At 42.1% G+C, this 24,443-nt stretch overlaps 1 protein-coding gene across 3 annotated transcripts in view; it reads right to left on the reverse strand.

Moving 5' to 3' along the window:
- Nucleotides 1-24,443, reverse strand: part of ANO2 (anoctamin 2) — a 371,758-nt gene that overhangs the window by 171,852 nt on the left and 175,463 nt on the right. For all 3 annotated transcript variants that reach the window (XM_017975875.4, XM_054238042.2, XM_054238043.2), the window contains 3 exons: nt 13,939-14,073; nt 6,115-6,275; nt 1,169-1,251 (listed from right to left, as the gene is read on the reverse strand). In XM_017975875.4, coding sequence (XP_017831364.4) covers nt 1,169-1,251; nt 6,115-6,275; nt 13,939-14,073 — 379 coding nt within the window. The remainder of the gene's footprint in view (nt 1-1,168; nt 1,252-6,114; nt 6,276-13,938; nt 14,074-24,443) is intronic.

A 24,443-nucleotide genomic window follows, 5' to 3' on the forward strand; every position in this document is an offset into this window, starting at 1 on the left:
GAGCCACCTCACTGCTGCGGGAGAGTAAGGAGCAGGCTCGTGTCCCACAGAGCCACCTCACTGCTGCGGGAGAGTAAGGAGCAGGCTCGTGTCCCACAGAGCCACCTCACTGCTGCGGGAGAGTAAGGAGCAGGCTTGTGTCCCACAGAGCCACCTCACTGAGGGAGAGTAAGGAGCAGGCTTGTGTCCCACAGAGCCACCTCACTGCTGCGGGAGAGTAAGGAGCAGGCTTGTGCCCCACAGAGCCACCTCGCTGCTGTGGCCAGACCTTGCAAGTGGGTACGCAGGCAACTGAAAGTGCCTTCTCATGCTTCTAGACACAGCTCTCAGCCCCTCACCCACGATATCCTCACTATTGAGAGTCTCTGCGTGATATTCCATCCATGGTGGCACATGGTGTCAGGAGGCCTTGAAGGTTTTAGTGGTCAGAACAGAGGGGTTTGCTGAGCTTGGAAGTGAAGGAGAGGGAAGGCGGGCTGAGTGGCAGTAGGGTTGCTCTCTGGAGGAGCAGGAGTTATGGTGGAAATAGATCATGGGAGCCAACACGACATACCACCCATCATGAGCTCACCAGCATCGAGAATGGGGGGCTAGTCCTCAGAAGAGCCATGAGAGACTGATGTATTTACATTATTTAAAGATCATCTGTCCAGAACACTGCTCTAGAAAACCCACCCTTTTCCCTTAGCTCAAGCCTCCCCCAACACCAGTTTCACACACAGTGCACAGGCTCACACCACAGAGGTTTCGTGGTTCTTCCTTCTTTCACAGACATCAAAGGCAACCAGCACCTGACGCCCCTGCCTCTCCTTTGGCCCTCAGGAGGCTCTCCAGGCATTCTCACATATACCTGATTCTCCAGCTTTATGATCTCAAGATTACCTCTTGCCTCTTGTTCTTGCATCTTCTGCCCCCTTTCCCCAGAGGAGGGCACTGGGACATCCGCCCAAACATCAGTCTCAATGCCCTCCAGCTCAAGGGAAGAGGAGGTGCTTGAACTCTTGGCCTCAGTGCATGTTAACCATGGCCCAGCCCACGGAGCCAAGCTACACAGGCAGTGTGAGACCCGGCTAGTGACAGCAGACAAACATGGGTATCTCACTCAACAGAGTCCACTTCCAAGGTCAAAGCAGAGCAAAAGCCCACAGAAACACATGAGAGAACTCACTTCTTCTTCCTCTATGCCAGTCAGGTCCCAAAAGTAGCCCAGTCGCATCTGCAGCCTCTTCCAGTTTTCCAGGAACATGGTAGCTTCAAAAGAACCACAACAACAAAAAGTCAATTACTTTCGAAGAGTGGATCCTATGCCCTTTGGGCTCACCAGTGGAGATCGAAGATAAACTAACATATTTTAAATTTAGCAGCTCTCTTTAATGGATTTAGCCTCTTTTTCTTGCTTCTAGTTGAAACTGCTGAAAATACTGCACATCCCTGAGAGCCAATCGAGACATTAAACACACACACACACCGACACACACACACATGCTCCTTTCTCCACTTCTAAGTTATGAGAAGAGGGTTCTTTCTTCTTTCACCTTCATCAGCACCCTCACTTCTTCCCTACATTTCTTTCTTTCTGTCCCCAGCACCATTTGCCTCCCCTGGGCCCTAATCACCTCATTCTGAGGTTACATAACAGTACCCTAACAGTTCTACTGACTCCAGACTGTCAGCCTTCCAACCCATCCTGCATACAGCTGATAGAATAATCCCTGTAAAGTAGTATGCACTCCTTCTTCCTTTGCTTAGCAAAGAATTGTAGAATCCCTGCCACGCCTACACATCCATCAGTTTGCCTGACCCACCCATGGCCCTTTGAAGGACCAGCATGCCTTTCTCAGTGTGTTCTAGGAAGAACCTGATACCCCCACCAGCACAAACCTACAGCCACAGTTTCTTATACCAGGGCTGAATGTCTGATCCAGGGCCTGCTAATGGAACAGTCAGACTTCCTCTTCTGAAAATTGCAATTAAAAGACACAGAGGATCAGGGAAGGGAGAGACCATGCAGCACCTGAAAGGAGGGAAGACCGTGGTTTCTGACAGCATCTCCAGCTCCAGTTCCCAAGAGGCCTGCCTGTATTTCATTTCCTATACCCAGGAGCTTGCCTCTTGTTTTCTTAAAACAAATCACTTGCTATTTGAGTATGTTTGAGTGAATTTTTAATCCTGCAAAAGCACCAGCCCCAACGAAGGTATCTGCAATGTACAAAACACCATTCTAGGCATTGTTGGGGAGATTGGGTGACCTTCATGTGGATTTTGCCTCTCAAGTGGTTTACAGTCTGTGAGAGGAGATTGTAAACAACCACAATACATGGCATCAAGTGATCAGGGCCTTAAGAATGATACAGCTGAAAAAGCTGTGGGCCTGTGGTGAGAAATGCTACCTGCCAGAGGAGGCATCCGAGCTGATTTTTGAAGGACAAAGGCATTTGAGCACTAAAGAAGAAGTGGGCAGAGGAAGCGTGCCAACACCCCCTGCCTACATGTTCAATGGTCCCTTACAGTCTACGTTCTTCTCTCTGGATTCCAGGACTATGTATGTTGAGCCTGAACCATCTATCTGAATCTCATCCTGCCATTTGTCAATATACAGCTCATGCCTGCTTTGCAGCTGGGTCATCCCTTCACCGTCCTCTCCATACTCAACTTGCACACATTATCCCTCTCTCCTTGCCATCCTCCAGCTTCTACCTTCAACCTGTTCTGACCCAGCTCAAGTCCCCCATTCCATAAGCTCAGTCCCCCTCATTCCTACTGCCCTGCCTTCATGACACTCTGAAAAGGGAGGGGACATGACATTCCCTGAGGCCACACCTACAGATCCACCATAGCAGGAGCCTGGGCACACTTCACTGCATGTTGTGCCTGATTATTGGATGGCACTTCATGTCCGTGATGTCATAACAGGACTGTAAACTTGTCCCAGCTCTTAGCTGTCTATGTCTACCTCGGGCACAGCACAGAACTGAGAATAACAAACACCTATACACTGGTTGAATACAGAGTTACTTAAAGCTGTGTTCGTTTTCCTTGTAGCTACATTATGGTGCACTGATTTGCAGGCTTTCATCGGACATGACATTTTGCATGCACTGATTTGCATGTTTTTCTTTCTTGGATTTGAGGCTTTTCAGAAGTGAGTGTATTCTGACCTCCCAACACTGGCATTGGCCTGGGGATGCTAAGAATGGTAGAAAGTCCCTCCTCTTCCTACTGGTCCTTCCTTGGTATCTGAGGAGGGCTGTGCATACAGCAGTGCCCAGAGTCCTGACCGACAGGTGTCTCCTTAAAGGGAGGAAGTCAGACTGCAGGAAAGATGAGAGAGGCAAAAGAGTCATGAAAAAGTAAGTTATGAGAGCAAGGGAGGGCCACCATACTGCTGGAGAGTGGCTCCCAGTTCCGGGTGCACATCTATGCCAGGGACCATGTCACATGCTCTGCACGCATACCTCATTCACTTGTCACAAGAACACTGTTGGGTAGGTATTATTTCTCTCAATTTACAGATGAGGACAACAGTGCTCAAAGACTAAGTCATCTGCCCAAGGTAACTGGGCACCTTGGTCAAAAGCATTGACTTTAGTGACACAGAGCTAGGTTCACGTTTACCCTCTATGGGATCCCCTGCTGGGAAGGAAGAGAACTGCGGCACACATGAGGTCTGCCTAGGTCAGGTAACCTCTATTCAGAAAACAGTTCAGAAGACCTGCTTCTTTCCTTCCCTTTCCAGTAGGACTTCACTCTCTTTCTCAATGTTCCCTGCGGTTTGAAGTCAGAGCTGGGTCTGAAGACTCCAACAGACTCAGGTCCTGCCGACTGGTATCTACCAAGACCTCCTGACTCTACACCTCCTCTTCCCTGCCACCAACAGCCCAAGCCACTCTCTGTGTAGAGCCATTTCTTCCCAGCCTTATCCCTGGCAGGCCTGGGCCCAGCACCACTAATCATAATAATCATGGTAATGAGAGGCATTACTATTATTTTTAATTGTAATTTGTAGACAGTCTTGCCTAAGGGCTCTGGGCTTCTGGAACTGAATACACCATCACATGAAGCACAGCAAGGGTGTCAACAAACAAAACCAAGCCCTACCCAGTGCCAGGAAGCTCTGGTGCGATCCCACCCCCAGGTACTTTCCCTGCACTGTGACGTGAGAGGAAGGCGGTGGGTCCAGGGGTGGGGTAGGAAATGACTGAGCAGCTCAGAAGGGGTGGGAGGTGGCTGTTCATTACAGCGGTTGAGGGAAGAGCAGAGGCAGTTGTTGGAACTTGAAACTAGGAAGTACAACTGAAAACCAAGTTGCTCTACAACAGGGGATTATGTGTCCCAAGAAAGTTCTTGAAGGATCCTAGACCTGGAGTTATTAGGCTTCAGCTACTCAATGGTGGAAATTACCCGCAAGACAAATCATGGGAATTAGGGTTGTAAGATATCAAAAAATAAATAGGTATTCCGGGTTCCAAATCAGTTCGGGTGGCCCTTGGGGTAATGCCACGACGTTCCTGGTTGATAGGGAGACACGGAGCTGCCAGTGACTTCCCAGGCAACAGGCCCCACCTTCAGTGTGCTCTAAAGGCCCCTGCTGGGAACAGTTCCAGGACTCTACAGTCAGAATTTGATTTTCTCTGCTCCCTGCTCCAACTCTCCATGGGCAGAACACTGCCCATGAGCTCCCAGGCTGCGCTCTCCCTGATGATAGAGAATAGAGTGTACCCTGGACACTTTTCTTGGTGGCTAGCAATACAGGAATCTTTCCAGTCCAGTTCTGTCTCCACCCAAGTGAAGGTCCCCACAGGGAATGGAGGAAGGTTGTGTTCCAGTTCTCCTAAGAACCGCTGAGAACAGACCTCTCCCTCTCCTCCTTCTCTTCATACTCTCAGGGACCTATGACTCAGGACTCATCCTGGCATATCCTCCGGGTCCCATGGAGTCAGTGGTAAATCAAGCAGCCACTGCAGCAAGACCATGGTCCAGCCAGTCTGCGATCCCATGTGCAAACCACGGACCTGCACATTCAGTGATGAGTAAAGGAGCAGATGGCTACTCAGATGGGCTGAAGCATGTTGACTTGGTCCCTTTTCTGATACTCTTGGGTGTGTCTTCTTAGAAATGCTCAGTTACCATAGGGTAGTTACTCCACGTTAGTCCAGCTTGTGAGAATAGGGGAGAGAGAGAGAGAGAGAGAGAGAGAGAGAGAGAGAGAGAGAGAGAGAGAGAGAGAGACTCATGGGTGTGTCTTCTTAGAAATGCTCAGTTACCATAGGGTAGTTATTCCACGTTAGTTCAGCTTGTGAGAATAGGGGAGAGAGACAGAGAGAGAGAGAGAGACAGACAGACAGACAGACTCATGGGTGTGTCTTCTTAGAAATGCTCAGTTACCATAGGGTAGTTATTCCACGTTAGTCCAGCTTGTGAGAATAGGGGGGAGAGAGAGAGAGAAACAGAGAGAGAGAGAGAGAGAGAGTGTGTCTGTGCGTGTCTGTATGTGTTTACAGTCAGACAGTTATGGCTCACAGCAAGTTTATTATCCCCATACTACGGGAGGAAAGGAAGAGGAGAAAAATGAAGAAATTATTTATTTTTTCCTTCACAAATCCCTTTGGTGGGAATACTGAAAGCATGACTCTGGCATTAAATAAAATCTCTACAGTCTATACTTATGATGCCCTGACAACAACACTGAACTGGAGCCAGGAAAGCAAATCTCAGCCGACCTTTACCATGAGCTAACACTGTGACCACAGCAGGCCCTCCACCGTTCTAAGTATTATGCTGCATGCTATCTATAAGCTCATCTAACTCAGTGCACCTAGAGGAGTCTTACAGGCAGGCGAGGGGTTTTCCAGTTGTGAATAAATCATACATGGGGCTAGCACATGGTTAGCATGACTACATCTGAGAGAAAACAGATAAAGACGTGAAGGATATTCCTAATTCTATTCACACACATGAGTCAAGAAGAGAAAGGTATTATCCTTAAAATACCTCTTGGGATAGGAAGGAAAAATGCAAAAGTAAATAACCGGAAGGGGATGAGCTTCAGAGCTTCGTCGTTGTACCCATTTAAAGGAACCACCCATATTAGCAAGCCTGGTAATAGCCACATACCCCACAGAGCCATGAAGATGGAGAAGAAGACGGTGGCAGGGTTGTCAAACAGGTGGCTGGCCCGCGCAGTCCCACAGGCTGAGCTGAGGTTCCAGTAATCACAGGACTTGTCGCATAGGGGACACATGGTGAAGGCATTCTGCTGGTCACACATCTCTCTGCTGCAATAGATGGAGGTTGTTTGGTAGGTGGAGCTCAAGCATGGTCCACTCCAAGAAAAAACCATCCCCAAATAGCTCCTATTTCCAAATCTGTGGTTGAGTTTTTCAACTCCATAAGTAAGGAATGTTAAGGAAGTTAGCATTGGATTCTTCACCTGGAGAGTGTTACTCATATTTTGTTCAAAAGCAACAAGAAAAAGACTGAGTATGGTGCTCCCTGTCACTACACGTGTCCTGGAAAGTGAGTGACATCTGTCAGAGATATCAGGCATTAAATTATGCCCCATAAAGCCCTTCAGAACATGTTGGGTCCATGAGGTTGGTGGAATGAATGGGAAGCGTTAGCAGTTGTGAATAAATCACAGCCCGAGGCTCAGTCCACGCTGTTTTTGTAAAGCCTATTGGCTGTCTCACAAACAGGTGATACTGGTCCCAAGTAGAAACAAACACAAGTGTGTGGCTAGACCTACACATGCTCTCATCTCTGGAAGGAGAAGCTACGTGGGGAAGAATGGAGTAAATCTGTGTGGAAAGCCCTTTTCTAAGAGCATGAGCTGTATAGCCACTTGTAGAATAGAGAATAATAACCTCAACCTAATAAGAATTATTATAACCATGAAATAAGATTAGAGAGAATGAAAGAGCAAGGAAAGTCTTCCAGGGTCTAGATTCTTTCATACTTGGAGCATGAACCAAATCATCTCCAGTGGCCTGTATTCCAACCTGTTCTTAGTGTTATTTCCCTTTAATGGGCTGAAGAATATATTGGAAATTCCATTCATTAGCTGAATAGCTGAATCAACAGATTTAGGCTCATATAAATGCTTGGAAATAAGAACCAAAGAATTACCAGCCCTGACTGGCTTTCCCAATAACCCTCTATACATACACTGATAGGATAATGAATGAACTCATCCCTCTGTTGTGTAATATTCTCCTGGGGAGATGGGAGGATGGTTAAGCTCATGGTTCAGGGGGAAAGGGTGGAGAACTCAGTATTTCATGGAAGCAAAGCATCGGCTGTTCTTACAGGGCAGCTGGAGACAGTGATGGGTTGATGGGTAGGCAGGGGATCCGGCAATGAGGGCCACAGCTGTGTTTCCCACAGAAAGCAGCAGCAGAGGGTGCTACAGAGCATGGCTCACAAGTGGGAGCCACTGCCAGGGTGAGCAAGCTGGTACCCTGCGTGCTGAAGCTGGTGCTCAGATGAAACCTGCGAAGTTCAAGGACGCCCGGGTCTATTTCTCCCTCATGAAGAAGTTGAAGGGGGGGATTCACTGAGGGCTGTCACTTTCTGTCAAGTCTCAGTTTCTAGGCTTCTGTTTTTAATGAGCTACTAAGGGAAAGGCCTTCTTTGTGAGAGAATGGAAAGTCTTGGTCTCTGAGGATAAATCCCAGTTCCTCCGCTGACTCGCTGCTAAGCTCTTCACCGGCAAAGGTCAATAAAAATGACTCATCCACATCGAACGTGTTAAATAGTAATATCTTAATAATACATTCAGCTCTGCTAGTTTCACCTGGGCATGTTCTTCTTGGCTCCTAGAGAGGCCAGTTGAAGTCGTCTGGGTCAGACCTGTGTTCGCTATGTAGTCGAGAAGAAGTTGCTACTTTTAGAGAGGAAAGTACCCCCTTAAAAACAGATTTACACAGAAAGTCACTTGTCTGTACAAATGCTAGGAAACGACATTGGCTTCTAAGTCATGTCCAAGAACATATGAGCTCCTCAATGCTGCTCTTAGAGTTTGTGTGTTAGGGACTTCATTTAACTCAGGGTTGTTGTTTTTTTAGGCATGGACTAAAGAGAGACAGAAACCTAGTCAACTGAATCCTAGTTGGAACTAGCCAATGCTAAAAGGTCAGGCATGAAAAACGTATTAGCAGCCAGGCAGGTGCAAAGCACTTTGAAACCTAAGTGCTGTGCAAATTATTGGTTTTTAAATTAGAGTGCAGGCAACTATCCATCATTTGTATAAGATGGCAGCCACCATGGCATGGATTCTCCTCAAATCATTTAGGTGTGAAGTCAGAATGCTTTATAAATGTATTGGAGGGTTTTTGATGTAATCAATTTTAACAGAATTCTAGAGAAATTCTGGCTCAGAATGACATCAAAATGACTTTGTATTTTCTGAGAGAGGCTGCCTCTAGACAGGCTGAATGATGAGGGAAGCCCACCGAGAATGGAAATCAGGTCCAGGGTACTCACTAAGCTGCACAATCCACAGGTTTCCAGTAAGAAGTAACTGTGGCTATCAATTCCATGGTGTATTCTTCTAATTTATTATTTTCTCAAGAAAGCATAAGAAGCCTGATAAATGGCTTGACAGTCCATTGAACCAAGACCCTAAAGTGAGCAACGTTCTTCAGGGTGAATCATTGCTCACGGATTAGGTGATTCAGAGCCCTGTTAGCACAATGGGAGAAGGTACAAAGAGGCAATCATTCAGGAAATTCAGACTAAACAGCTGCTATTAAGGTCTCAGACCCAACGTAGCCAATCTTTCTTCAATATGGTTTCGATTAATCAGCTTTAAAAAGAATGTCATAATCTTCTCTGTTCACGTAAGTGCTTAACAAATGAAACAAATCCCCTGGTGAGTAGAAAGAGGGAAGTTCTATAGATGTATCATGCACACATGGAAGTACTACTTACAAGCTTATGCTTATATCTCACATATCAAAGTGAAATTACTGGAAATCAAAGGTACCATTTAAAGTTCCACCTAATCAATGTCAGTTTTCTGGTTCTGATATTGTGCCGTAGTTACATAAGACATAACCATCAAGGGAAACTACATGAAGGGTACGCTGGGCCCCTCTTTGCAAGTTCCTGTGCTGTTAATCTAAAATTTTTCAAATTAAAAAGGTTTTATTTAAAAAGTGAGAGACAGTAAATTTCAGGCTTGATGACAAAATCACAGTTATGAATGGCTGATAGACACACACCCTTAGAGTATGTGTTTATTTAGATTCAATATTGGTTTTAGAGAATACCCCTCTGTTTATGAGGAGTGGCATTTTGAGAGTTTCCATAGACCCACAGAAGTTGGACTTCTGATGAATTTTAAATTATGTTTAAAAAATGGTTCTTTTGACCAGGCTCGGTGGCTTATGCCTGTTTAATCCCAGCACTTTGGGAGGCCGAGGCAGATAGATCATGAGGTCAGGAGATCAAAACCAGCCTGGCCAATATGGTGAAATTCCATCTCTACTAAAATACAAAAATTAGCCAGGTGTGGTGACAGGCACCTATAGTCCCAGCTGCTTGGGAGGCTGAGGCAGGAGAATCACTTGAACCTGGGAGGCAGAGATTGTGGTGAGCCAAGATCACACCACTGCACTCCAGCCTGGGCGACACAGCAAGACTCCATCTCAAAACACAACAAAACAAACAAAAAAAGAAGGCTACTTGGTTTTTGAATAAATCTATTACAATGTTTATTTTTTTCTGGTATTTACACCTTCCTGATTTGCCAAACCTCATCCTGAGTCTGAAAAACCAACATGCAAAACTTCAATTCTGTAGCAATTTCAAACTTTTTTGACCATGACCTACAGTTAAAACAACTTGTGACATCAGATTTCAGTATGCAAATACATGCCCTCACTCTCACAGCACACTTATAAAACTAAAACAAAATCTCACGAAGCAACGCTTACGCATCCTTCTTATAAGGAATACTAATATTTATTTCACTCTATCCTATCTTATCTTATCCTATCTTATCCCATCTTATTCTAATCCACTTAAAAGCCCATTAAATTGACTCTACAACCCACCAGTGGTTGTTGTTATATCCACAGCTGTAGAACACTATCCACACTGACCGGCAGTGTGACACATCTGCAGTAACAACAGCACTTTACACTTGAATATCCTGCACTTGCACGAGTGTGTGTGAATGTGGGGTGTGTGCGTCTGTGCATAGACATCTATCTGCATATGCATAAATATGTGTGAATGTGGGGTGTGTGCATCTGTGTGCACACATCCACCTGTGTGTGCATGAGTGTGCAGGGTGTGTCCGTCTGTGTGCAGACATCTACCTGCGTGTGCATGAGTGTATGTAAATGTGGGGTGTGTGCATCTGTGTACACACATCCACCTGTGTGTGCATGAGAGTGTGGGGTGTGTCTGTCCGTGTGCAGACATCTACCTGCATGTGCATGAGTGTATGTAAATGTGTGTGCATCTGTGTGCAGACATCCACCTGTGTGTGCATGAGTGTGTGGGGTGTGTCTGTCTGTGTGCAGACATCTACCTGCGTGTGCATGAGTGTATGTAAATGTGTGTGCATCTGTGTGCAGACATCCACCTGTGTGTGCATGAGTGTGTGGGGTGTGTCCGTCTGTGTGCAGACATCTACCTGCGTGTGCATGAGTGTATGTAAATGTAGGATGTGTGCATCTGTGTGTGGACATCCACGTGTATGTGCATGAGTGTGTGTGAATGTGGGGTGTGTGCGTCTGTGTGTAGACATCTACCTGCACATGCATGAGTGTGTGTGAATGTGGGGTGTGTCTGTGTGTAGACATTTACCTGCACGTATATGAGTGTGTGGAGTGTGTGCGTCCATGTGCAGACATCTACCTGTGCATGCATGAGTGTGTGTGAATGTGGGGTGTGCCTGTGTGTAGACATTTACCTGCACGTATATGAGTGTGTGGAGTGTGTGTGTCTGTGTGCAGACATCTACCTGTGCATGCATGAGTGTGTGTGAATGTGGGGTGTGTGCGTCTGTGTGTGGACATCCACGTGTATTTGCATGAATGTACATGAATGTGGGGTGTGTGCATCTGTGTGTAGACCTCCACCTGCACATGCATGAGTGTGTGTGAATGTGGGGTGTGTCTGTGTGTAGACATTTACCTGCAGGTACATGAGTGTGTGGAGTGTGTGTGTCTGTGTGCAGACATCTACCTGTGCATGCATGAGTGTGTGTGAACATGGGGTGTGTGCATCTGTGTGCAGACATCCATCTGCACATGCATGAGTGTGTGTGAATGTGGGGTGTGTGCACATCTATCTTTGCAGCATGTGCAGACCATGTCCTTTCCAGCTGTAGCAGTTGCTGCCACACATATTACCATGTGGGGACCCAGGGCACAAGTTCTAAGTCTGAATGCAAACCAGCCCACTGGTGTCCCACCCACTGCACTGGCACTGGTCCCCTATGCACAATATGAGGTTTTCCACCCTTGATCAACCTGTGGCCAGATGTCTAGGGATCTCCAAGGGAAACCCAAAAGGCATGTTTTCTTAGAACACACCTATGAAAGCTCAGGTGAAGCTACTGAGTTGTGGAGGAGGATATGAGGCCTCTGGAAAACTTCTCTGCTTATTAGAAAAGGCAAAGACTTTGGAGCAGGAGGCGACAGAGTTCAATTCCCAGCCCTGACAACTATTAGTTGTTGAAATTGGACAACTAATATGTGACCTCATGTAGCATCAGTTTCTCAATCTCTGTTCAGTGGAAACAATAATGCCTATTTACGGAGTGTATAATATTAATCTCTTACAGAATCAAAGAAACTAGTTTATAACACTCACCTAGCATTATGAGCATTATGCCCAGCACAAGGCAGGTTATTTCACAAGTATTAGTTCTTACCTCATGCTAGATGCTCTGGAGAAAGCAGAGCCCTAAAACCCATCTCCTGTGATAAAGGTCCCAGAACTCCCAATCAAGCACACTTGCCCTATGTCTCTCTCCCTCTTCCCCCTTCCTTTTCCCCTTCTCCCTGAAAAAAAAAAAAAAAAAACAACTTGACAATGATACTAGAGTTTCATGCAAAAAAAAATATAAACTCTTGTCTCTTACATCAAGTGATTTAGCTTTACTCTAGATACTGACAATATAATCTTCAGTTGATTCGATTTGCATAGATTGACATAGATTTAGTTTTATTCTACTTATTGACAATATCAGCTCCAGGTGATCTGATTTGTAAGACCATTTCTATAGGGAGCAGGTAAGCCAGAAAACAGGTTTCTGCCCACTGATGTACACATACCCTTTCGTAAAATGTGCAGTTTTTGGCTTTTTCTTCGGAATGGCTATTACTTCCCCCATTACTACCCCCAACTCTAGTGATCCACCCAGTGTCCTCATCCACTGGCTATAGAAGGACCATCATGTTGGTACAAAGCTATCCTGCCCCCCAGCCACGATGAATTGGTTCAGGGCCTCCACCTACGTCAAATGCAGTCATTGGACTTTTTCACTTTAGAAGAATCGAGTATAAAGCTCTCAGGGGTAACACCCATGAGCTACTAACAGCAACATTTGATTCAAGTGGATAAAATACATAGTGAAACCAACAAATGCTGGAAAGAGTCAGAGGCAGGAGATAAATGGAGTCCCTATTCCAGTGTTCCTTGAATGCTTATAATAAATTCCCTTTTTTGCTTAATCTAGCTCAAGTTGCATCTAATCACTTGCATCCAAAAGTATATTAAAACATACTAACCATGCTTCCGTTTGCAAAGACAATTCTGAAGATGGCGAGAGGTTTAAATTCTAAATATTAACTAAGTATCTGTTTTGTCCCTTATACTCTATTTCCACATAGTTTGATTTATTCAACAATTATTTATTAATTTTCTGGTCCAGACACAGTCCCTTTAATCCTCACAGCATCCTGAGGTAGACGTTGTGATTACCATTTTACAGTCAAGAACCTAAGCTTCAGGGAGCAAACTGTCCAGTCACACGGCTAATATATAACATTGTCAATCTGAAGAACGCTGTTCGTAGCGCTTCTTTTCTTTTTTTTTTTTTTTGGTCTTGCTTGTTCGCCCAGTCTAGAGTGCAGTAGCACAATCAATCACAGCTCACTGCAAGCTCAAGCTCCTGGGCTCAAGCAATTCTCCTGCCTCAGTCTTCCAAGTAGCTGGGACTACAGCTGCATGCCACCATGCCCAGCTATTTTTATTATTATTATTATTATTATTTTAGAGAGACAGGGTCTCACCGTGTTGCCCAGACTGGTCTCAAATTCCTGGACTCCAAAGATACTCCCTTCTTGGCCTCCCAAAGCACTGAGATTACAGGTGTGAGCCACCATACCCAACCCATACTCCTTTTGTGGGTTCTCTCTTCCCTGTAAAAACTAGCGTTGATTCTATGTCTTGGTGTTCCAAGAATCTTGCCTTGGGGCTGCCCCTCCCTGCAGTTTCTGACTTCTTGAAACAGGCTGTGCCTTCCTCAGCATTAGAGCTGCCTGCTTTCTCGGCATGCTTCATTCTAGCATCTGACCACACAGATGTGATTTCTACCCAGGGTCACTGCCTACACCTTGCCTTGGGTCTTATAGGAAACCAGACAGAAAAAAAGTGATGAAGCAGAGAGACAGGAAAAAAGTATTTCTCTGGCATGATTTTTCTTACCAGGACTTATCCCCCTGCCCATACATCCCCCTGCCCTGGAGAAGAGCTTGACTAGAAGAGGAAGTGGGCCTCACCTAGCACAGCCCTGAAGCCATTCCCAGAATCTGTAGCTCCCAGATCTGTCTCTGGAGGAAAGTTACACATGTCATAGCAAAGGAGAATAATAGAGGGTGAGGGCTTTGGAAGGAGGCATGTGAAAAGTACTTGTACTAAGTTGAAACTCCAAATTATTAACATATGGAAAGTGAGCCTTTTTCTTTAAAACTGATTTACCTGGGAATATCTTCTTCAATTGTTGCACATCCATAAAGAAACACAATCACCCCAATTACAGAAGATGGGATGAGGAATGACGTATATAATCCCAGCCAGGCAAAATACAGTCCAATTTTTTCTCCAAAATACTTTCTGGAAAAGAAAGAAAGAAAAGAAAACAAAAAACATATTAAGAACATCATATACTTTCCTTATTTCTGTTTGTTCCCTGCCTGAGGATGGGTGAACATAGATATTCATTCCTCTTGTAATGAAAACAAAGGGATGGAGGTTATGCAGGGAAGGGGAGGCCTCAGCACAAGGAATCAACAACTGAGCTTTTCTAAAATGAAGTGCATTCCATTGGAATCACATACACACACCTGTCTTGGCTGTTCATGTGAAATGATAGCCGCGAGAAAGAATCCAGCCCCAACAGCAAACTAAAAATATGCCATACATTTTGGCACCTTTACCAAATATGAATAACACATCATCATTTCATAAGTGCCACAGCACTCAACCCATAAGAAGACACACCTTTTTGGAAATAGCTTATTTAAACAAAATACACAGATCGTCTGTTTTGGCATGTATACTGGTGTATGCAAACCAACATACACACACTTATTGAAAAACGATGAGAAGAAATCCAATAAAATCTTAGTAATGGTGTTTTTGGATGATGGGCTTATGGGTGGTTTTTATTTCTTTATTTGTAAGCCACTTTACTTGGTGCTTAGTTTTTTTCTTCTTTTGTAGTTACTTGAGATGTAAAATTAATTATTTGAGATCTTCTTCTTCTTAAATGTAGGCATTTACCACTATAAACTTCCTTTTAGTATTGCTTTTGCTGCATCTCGTAAGTTTTGATATGTTGTGCTTTCATTTTCATTTGTCTCGAGATATTTTCTAATTTCCTTTTTGATTTATTCTTTGACCTAGGCATAGTACTCTTAGTTGGCAGGTTTTTAAAATTTCAGTACTTTGACTATATCATCACACTCTTCCCTTGCCTTCAAGGTTTCTGCTGAAGACTCTACTTGTAGCCTTATCATGATTCCCTTGTTTGTGATAAGTCTTTTTTTTCTTGTTGCTTCTAAAATTCTCTACTTGATTTTTGAGAATTCAGTTTTAAGGTGGCTCACTGTTAACCTCTTTGGGTTCAATTTATTTGGGTACACTGAAACTTCATGAATTTGGATGTTTGGCAAGTTTTTAGCAATTATTCCCTTGAAAAAGCTTCCTTCCTCTCTCTCTTTCTTTCTTCTCTTCTGAGTCTCCCAGAATGCATATATTGGTTCACTTCATGGTATCCCATAAGTCCTTAGGCTTTCTTCACTTTTCAACTTTTCTGTTTTTTCTGTTCCTCCAATTGGATAACTTCAAGTGACCTGTCACTAAGTACAATGATTCTTTCTTCTGCTTGGCCAAGTATGCTATTGAAGTTCTGTATTACATTTTTAGTTCTGTCATTGTATTTTCAGTTCTAGGATTTCACTTTGGCTCTTTTTCTGTTATTTCTATTTGTTTGTTGAACTTCTGATTTTGTTCACGTGTTATACTCTTAATTTTGTTTAGGTGTGTGTTCTCTTGCAGCTCATTTAAGACAATTATTTCAAATTCTTTATCAAGCAGATTATGGATATCAATTTATTTAGAGTAAGTTACTGGAGCTTTTTTCAGTTCCTAATAAGGTAGTGTCATGTATTCCTGATTCTTTGTGATCCCTGTAGCCTTAAGCTGGTGTCTGTGCATTTGAAAAACAGTCACCTCTTCCAGTTCTTACTGACTGGTTTCATCAGGCAAAGACCTTCACCTGTCATGCTGGTCAGTGATTATGGGTGAATCAGATGCCAGGGTCAGCAGGCAGAGTCTGTGGGCAGACGTAAGCTGGGTGGGGTCCAAGGGTGGATCTGCTTTCATGGTCCATGGGGGGCCCCGTTATGAGAGTCTGTGGGTGGGTTGGCCTGCTGCTGGGTATGTGAGCAGCTGAGCCTGCTTCCAAGGTCTACTAGAGGACTGGGCTGCTGCACCACAGATAGAGATTCCAGTGGGATCTGCATGAGGGTAGGGCTGCATTTTGTCTCCATGAGCAGGCAAGGTTGCTGCTGGGTCCATGGGCAGATGAGCAGGGCTGCACTGGGTCTGTGGTAGGGTGGGTGGATCTGTCACCGGGTCCCCTGCTCTGTGGAAGTGGTCATGCCATTGGGGGCATGGGAAGCCAGGTTCCTGTAGGGTCTGTACATGGGCAGAGTTCCTCATGAGGAGTGAACAGGCAGAGCTGTCACTAGGTCTTCAAGTGAGCACAACTGTTTCCAGGCCCATGGTTGGTGGGTCTGCTACTAGAAAGCATGAGCCTGCATTCTCAATGAAGTTTTTCTAGGTTTTGAGCTCCACAGGGGTTCTGCAACCTGTTACCTGAAAACCAGAGCTCTCATGTCGGTATATTTTCTATATAGATGGTTGTTAAATAGGTGTTTCAGTAAAAGGGTGAGGCCTGGGGACATTCTATTTTGCCATCTTGCTGATGTCACTTTATTTCTTTATTTCTACCTTTGTGCATTTATTATTTTAAATTTTTAAAAGTTTTCTACCTTGTTAATAAATTACTTTTATAATGAAAAGTGATTTCTTCTAAAAAGAAAATTTACCAACTTATATATTTTTTATTCCCAGATTATAAAGTTTGTAAATTACTAGTTAAGCCTCTAACTGGGATCATCTCTTATTCAAATCAGAAGCCTTAAACAATTGGAAAAAGTGACCTGACTCTAGGATCTAGGCAAAGACCCAGTACTTCTGACGCCAGAGGTGGGTTGCACTCACAGCCCTTGGTGGAAAGGCTGGAAACACTCCTGGGCCCGAGATTCTGTAAAATTACAAATTAGGAGTCTGTTACTGCTGAGGAAGGGCAGGAAACTGTCTTCCACCCAAGAATCCCTACTAGTAAAGGCAGAGTTTAATTGTGAGGATCAGAGGGAGTACATGAATTCTAAGAAAGCCTCATTTCTTGCTCATCATCATGGTCGTTAGAGAAATACAAATCAAAACCACACTGAGATACCATCTCACACCAGTTAGAATGGTTATCATTAAAAAATCTGGAGACAGATGCTGGAGAGGATGCGGAGAAAAAGGAACACTTTTGCACAGCTGGTGGGAGTGTAAATTAGTTCAACCATTGTGGAAGACAGTGTGGTGATTCCTCAAGGATCTAGGAATAGAAATTCCATTTACCCACCAATCCCATTACTGGGTACATGCCCCAAGGATCAAAAATCTTTCTATCATAAAGACACAGGCACACGTATGTTTATTGTGGCACTGTTTACAATAGCAAAGACCTGGAACCAACCCAAATGCCCATCAATGATAGATTGGACAAAGAAAATGTGGCACACATATACCATGGAATACTATGCAGCCATAAAAAACGAGTTTGTGTCCTTTGTAGAGAAATGGATGAACCTAGAAACCATCATTCTCAGCAAACTGACACAATAATAGAAAACCAAACACCGCATGTTTTCACTCAGAGGCGGGTGATGAACAATGAGAACACTTGGGCACAGGGAAGGGAACAACACTCACAGGGCTAAGTTGGGGAGTGGAGGGGAGTGGAGGGGAGGGACAGCAGGTGATGTGAGGAGGATGGGAGGGATAACACCAGGACAAATGCCTGATGTAAGCAACAGCAGGGGGTGGATGGAGACAGCAAACCACCATGGCATGTATGTACCTATGCAACAATCCTGCAGGATACAGGACGTGCACATGTACCCCAGAGCCCAAATACAATTAAAAAAAAAAAAAGAAAGCCTCATTTCTGAGGCTCAAGTGCACAGAGCCTGCCTAAGACTGAGATAGGTCTGAGACCAAAATCTCCCTGTTTCCCTCCACAGCCCCACTTATAAGTAAGTGAGCTCCACTGATCACTGAGCAACAAATATCAACAGTCTGATGCTAGGGTAGTGGGAGGGGCATGGAGAAAGACCCCTTTGTGGCACAGACATGGAAGGACTGCTGAAATCTGAGAGTGAAAAAGAAACAATGAGGACAAATTTTCAGCATTCCAGGGCTCAAGCAAAGCAGAAGGCAATATCATACTATCACTTAAGGAATCTGAAGTTTGTGATGCACTGAAGGTGATTCTTGCAAACGACAAAACCCCACTCAACTAGATTGACTCAACCTCCTCAGCACTGATCTGATGGAGTGGAAGAGGCATAAATACTATTTACCTCAGTTTCCACTGTCATTTTATACACAATGTTTGGCATTCAATAACCAACTATAAGGTACAAATAAAATAAAATAAAATCCCATTGTCAGGAAATAAGGCAATCAATGAAGCTAAGCTTGATTTAGATGTCAGCATGAGGCAACAGGGATTTTTAAAAATAACTCTAATTAATATATTAAAGCAGAATCTATTACAAAAGATATATCAAAAGAAAATACAAAGGGAAAAAGGAGTGAGGAAAAACAAATCTAGCATTCGAGAGCTGCAGGACAATATCAGAGGATCTATCACACATATAATTAGAGTCCCAAAAGGATAAAAGAAAGAAGAGAGAAGAATATTTAAATATGTTATGACTAAGAATTTTCTGAAAGTTACAAAAAAACAACAAAACACGCATCAACAATGTTCAAAGAACCCCATGAAGAATAAATACAAAAACAAAATGAATCCCCACATGCTTAGATACATCATAGTCAAATTTCTGAAAACCAAAGATAAAAAGATAAAATCTTTAATTAAGTTTGTAGGGTAAGGAAGTAAGATACCACAGAAGATCAAAGTTATTATATAGAATTTATAGCCGATTTTTTGGCAGAAACTATGCAAGCCAAAAGATAATAAAGTGACGCCTTAGAGCAGGGGTCCTCAACCCCCAGACCATAGACCAATACCTGTCCTTGGCCAGTTAGGAACTGGGCCACAGAGCAGGAGGTGAGCAGCAGGGTGAGCCCCCATTACTGTCTAAACTCTGCCTCCTGTCAGATCATCAGTGGCGTTAGGTTCTCAGAGACGCATGAACCCTATTGTGAACTGCACATGGGAGGGATCTAGGGGGTGCACTCCTCATGATACTCTAATGCCTGATGATCTGAGGTAGAATAACCTCATCCCAAACCATCCTCCCCCTGCCCCCAGTCTGTAGAAAATTATCTTCCACAAAACTGATCCCTGGTGCCAAAAAGGTTGGGGAATGCTGCCTTAAAGTACAGAAAGAATGTCCATGAAACACCTTTCAAAAATGAAGGCAAAACAATGTCTATTTTAGGGAGTAAAAGCCAAGAAAGTTTATTACCAGCAAATATAAACTGTAAAAAATGTTAAAGAAAGCTCTTTGGGCAAAAGGAATGTAATCTCAGTAGAAATTTGGATCTACACAAAAAAACAGAGAGTACCAGAAATGGTGAAAAGGGTGACAAGAAAGAGACATTTTCCTATTAATTCATTTAAAAGACAATTCACTATTTAAAGTGTGCTTTCTCAATCACCATTTCTCAAACACCATCACCATTATTTCTTCATTTCTTTCCGCATTTAAACTTTTTCTACTTTGTTAATAAATCACTTTTATAATAAAAATTATTTCTTTTGAAAACAAAATTTACCAACTCATTATATTTTTTATTCCAGGTTTATAAAGTTTGTGAATTAGCAGTTAAGCCTCTAAAAATCAATTTTCCCTTAGATAATATTGATTTGCATGCCTGAGGAGAAAAATGTAATCTACCAAGATACAATGCATTTCATTTCTCAAAAGCCTGTGACGTAAAACACAAGAGGGAAATGAGAGCTCTGTCTACACTTTGATGGAAGGATTAAAGGTAAGAACAGTGAATGGAATCTTGTTTCAACTTCTATATTTTAGAAGGAAATTGTTTTGGAGCTCTCTCATCCTAATCAACTGTTTTAATGGTACCTATGGTAAAATTGAATTGAGGACAAATAAGAGTGTAAATGCTAGCTTTTAGGGGCTCTGGTAAAAAGATTAAAGGATAGAAATGAAAGCAAAAGTCAAATTGCACACCCGGTACAATCCTCCTTCTCCACCTAATTTTACCTCCCTTTATCTCCAACTCCCTGTCCCCGGCCCCCCAGAAGGTTTTTGGGATATCTGGGCCCCTAGCTTAAACCCCTCTCCTCAAAATTGGGTCCCATCCCCTCGACAGATTTCTTTACCACCTAAAACTCCTCCAACTTATCCAGAAAATCCTTTAAACGTTCAACTGCTTGCTTTAACTTCCATGCAAGATTTACAAAAAGCATTCTTGCCTGATCTCCAGACCAAGGGTATACAGGTTACCTGTGTAAAAGTTGACAGCCAGGAAATAAATTGGACACAGATTGAGGCGACTTGCAGCCTGGCAGGCTCTGTTCTACCTTACCACTCCTCTTACTTCTGTGGGGCTCTAATAAAACTTCATCAGCTTCGGAACTTCCCAAATTTTGGACCCCCCACTGAAAAAAAAATCCTTACACCGTCCTACATTTAAGGAGAAAACAACTATAAAAGTTAACCTCGATCTCTGATAGTAAGCAGATATGCACCCAAAACTCCTCCTTAGAGAAAACCCACATTTTTTTTCCAGCCCTTTGGAATTGTAAACCTTACCAGGTCTCTGAAATGTAAACATCTAAGGAGTTAACTAAAACAATGTCTACACCCGTTTGAGACTAAAAAAAAAGAAGAAAGGAGAAAGAAGAGGCTTTTCATTTTAAAAATCACACAGCTATAAAAACTCCTATAACCCAAATTTAGTCCACAGCCCCCATAAGATTACCTAGCCAGGGCAAATGACAATTTTTAATGCATTCTTCACAAATACTGGTTTTAAAAAATTTGGCCATCTAAGCAGGTAACCTTAACTTGCCCCACAAGCAAAAACACAATTTGCATCCTACTACCCTTTTATAAGCTAGTGAGCTTTATATTATTGTACCTGGTATATCATTAAAATTTTAAAATGAAAACTGTAAGATATCTTTGTGTTTGTCTATGTGTTCACATGCTTATGCATGTGTTCACCTCTGTTTGTATGTAATGTTTACATGGTATAAAATCCCTTTTAAAAAGTTGTATTAAAATTGGATATGGAGATAAATCAGTATTCATACAAATTAAATGCTCCTAAAATTGCTAGAACTATAGAAACTAATCCAAATTTTTTTTTTAAGTTTACATGACTTGTGTGCTGTTTGGTAAATAAGGTTAGTTTAATATTGTTAGATTAATGAGAACAGCTCTGTCTTCTGAGTTAACAGCAAGCAAAACAAAACAAAACAAAACAAAAACATGCATTTAACTTCAGAGACCTTGCTTTGCCAATAATTGTCTGAAAGTTGGTGCTGTAAAAACAGTTAACAGGAAAATAACTTGAGATAATGGTTAGCTTTGTCTGACACTTTATGAAATTTTCATGCATAATCCAAGCATAATTGTTAAGAATGAGTAAATTAAATAGATGTAAGTGGAATACAATTTGATAAATGTATTTTTAAATAAGAAGTTTGTTTTATGATATGTTTACTTTAAATGTTTTTCGAATCACTTTGGTAACTGCGTTCTTAGGGTGTTGCTAAGCTAAATTAAATGATGGATAGTCATTGCATATCTAGATCATTTCCAAGTGAAGGAAAATACTGAAACATTAATCGCTGAACATAAGGTTTAAGTTTACCTACTTTTGGCTTCTTATTACAAAGGAACTAAAATATTTGGGTCTGTTAGTATAATATATCCTGTTTGACATTGAAAAATCATTCTAAGAGGAAGCACATGTTTCTAGAAATTATGAAGTGTGTGTTTATGTTATATAACAATTTGAAACTGTTTACTCTTAGGTTTTCACTAGAAAATAAGGTTACTAAGAGTTAAAATTTCTAATTAATATATAAAATAATAAGAAACAACACTATATGCAAATATAAAATGAATGATGTTAAATGGTAGGAGGATGTTGAGTTTATGTTAAACAGAGTAATTCTGTCTAGTTTAGAGGTTACTTAAAGGTAGTTTCAGAATGAATGAAGGAAGAAAGGACATAGCTAAAACTTAGTGACGATAGAACGCTGGGAAGAGATAGAAAGTGAAAGAAAATCTTTTATGCTCAAGCTGACTAAAATTGAATGAATTTATTATACACATATTAAAATGAGCCTTAACATCAAAAGTATCGTGATACAAAACTGGAATTTGATCTTTTCCTTTAAAATGTCAAGATTTTCTTGGACTATTGATAAGAGAGAGTGAAAATGTTTTCTTCACCTTTTAAGTTAAACAAAACTTTGTGTCTTACCAAAATGATTTATTGTGTCTCATGTTGTCTTTTATTAGGTCTTTAATTAAGAAAACTGAGCCCTCAATAGTAAAAGAGCTAAGGATTTTCATACAGCTGTGTCGCTTTCTGCATTTACCTTGAAGTCTTTTCATTGTCACTCTGGTTAAATGAATGACATAGTAACTTCTGATACTATTCACTCAAGTGTTTTAAACTTTTGGTATTTTTGACAAATATTTTTCTAAAATCAAATTCAAAATTAAGTCTTTTGGAACCTGAACCTACTTTTGGACATCCCACAGAGACCCAAAACTCTCAAAAGATCTATAAAATATAACAATTAAAATAGGCTTATTTGATATGTTAAATTACATGGAAAGTATTGTCAAATAAGAAACGGTGTTTAACCTTCTTTGAATTATATGGGCATATTATTAATATGTGTTCTAGCAGTTGTATAAAATTCCTAAAAATATGGTATGTCTTTTGGCATAATGCCATTAGTCATAACTTTGGTGATTATGTTAAAATGGTGTATACCATAGCAATAACCACATTTCCTTGTCAATTTGCCTTGCTTTTCTCTTCTTGATTCGTGTCTTGTTACCTGATCTGTCTCAGCCACAAATGTATGAGGGTTGAGGAGGAATTGTATTTCCCCCCGACACTAATAATCAGTACCAGAAAGAATTTGGAAAAAAAAAAATCCCTAAATATTTGGAAATCAAACAACATCCTTCTAAACAACCTATAGATCAAAGACAAAGTCACAAAGAAAATTAGAAAATATTTTCAATGCAGTGAAAATTAAAAAACCAAAATATCAAGATTTGTAGGATCCTATCACAGCTATGCATAGAAAAAAACAGGAAAAGTTTGAAACAGTAATCAAAGTTTGTACTCTAGGTAAAGTATTAAAAAACAAGAGAGTTTTGAAACAGTAATCAAAGTTTGTACTTTAGGGAAAAGGATAAAATTCAACCCAAAGCAAGCAGAAGGAAAGAAATAGTAAAGACTAGAGCATAAATCAATGAAATTAATAGAAAAAAGTCAATGAAACTAAAAGCTGGTTGTTTGAAAGGATCAATAAAACTAATCAAGCAAATAATAGATAAGACGGAAATTACCAATATTAGGAACATCAGCAGAGTTCTTGTTTATTCACTATGATGTGCTCATGTTAGTTATCTTTCCAGGGGCTCATCTTATGTTCTTCACCATTCCACATTACCTTTGAAAGACGAAAAATGACGGGAAAAGGTAGGAGAGAGAGAAGAGGTAACGAACACAACTTCCCTAATGCTTTCATCTTGATCATCTTGCTTGACTGCACTTCTAATTCTCACAACATCTTTTCGAGGTGAGAAAACTGGGGATTCCTGGTCAAATCGTCTTGTCCAAAGTCCCACAGCTAGTACATGGCAGAGCAAGAATTTTATCTTTTCATCTAACCCTTCCATGTCAATATAGTAACAGCAGCAAAAGCAACTGAGGTGTATTGAGGATTAATCGCCAAGCTGTGTTCTAAGGAAATTACAAATGTTATCTTACTTTTAAGTTCTCACAGGCCTACATGGTAGTATGTTATTATCCTTAAATTGTAGATAAGAAAACTGATGTACAAAAGCATTCACTAACCCGTGCACAGCTGGTAAGATGCAGAGACAAGATTCAAATCGAGCAAGTCTAATAAGATTCCAGCTTTTAACTTCCACATTATACTGACTTCTAGGAAGGATTCAGAGAAGAAAAGCAAGTGGTTGGGCATGAGACATGTCCATGACAAATTTGTTAATTAGACAGGACTACGCATGGCTATCCGTCCATTAGCAACACCACCACTGCCGCCATCATTCACTCCCCCAGCCCTGCCCTCCCCTGTTTTCTTGCTTTCTTCCAGCTCTGGAGTTGTACCACCACAGCTTCTCAACTGAGGCTTCAATGGTTCAGAGACACATTTCCCTAACCGCTCTCTCCTCACACAACTTGCGAATTTCTCCCATCACCTCTTAGGCCTGTGCTTAAGGAGCCCATCTGAGTGGAGTACGTTGTCATTTCTCTCAGGAAAACCTTCACATTTGCACAGATACGATGCCTTCATCCCTCAAAGGAAGAAGCAGGATACTGTGAAAGACTCTTCTAACTAGCCATCTAGACAGTCGAATATTCTGTCTACCCATAAAAATGTTATCAGCCAGAGAGGTGGACCAGGAGCCTGAGCG

This window comes from Callithrix jacchus, chromosome 9 (genome assembly GCF_049354715.1).
Source record: "Callithrix jacchus isolate 240 chromosome 9, calJac240_pri, whole genome shotgun sequence".
Classification (NCBI taxonomy): domain Eukaryota; kingdom Metazoa; phylum Chordata; class Mammalia; order Primates; family Cebidae; genus Callithrix; species Callithrix jacchus.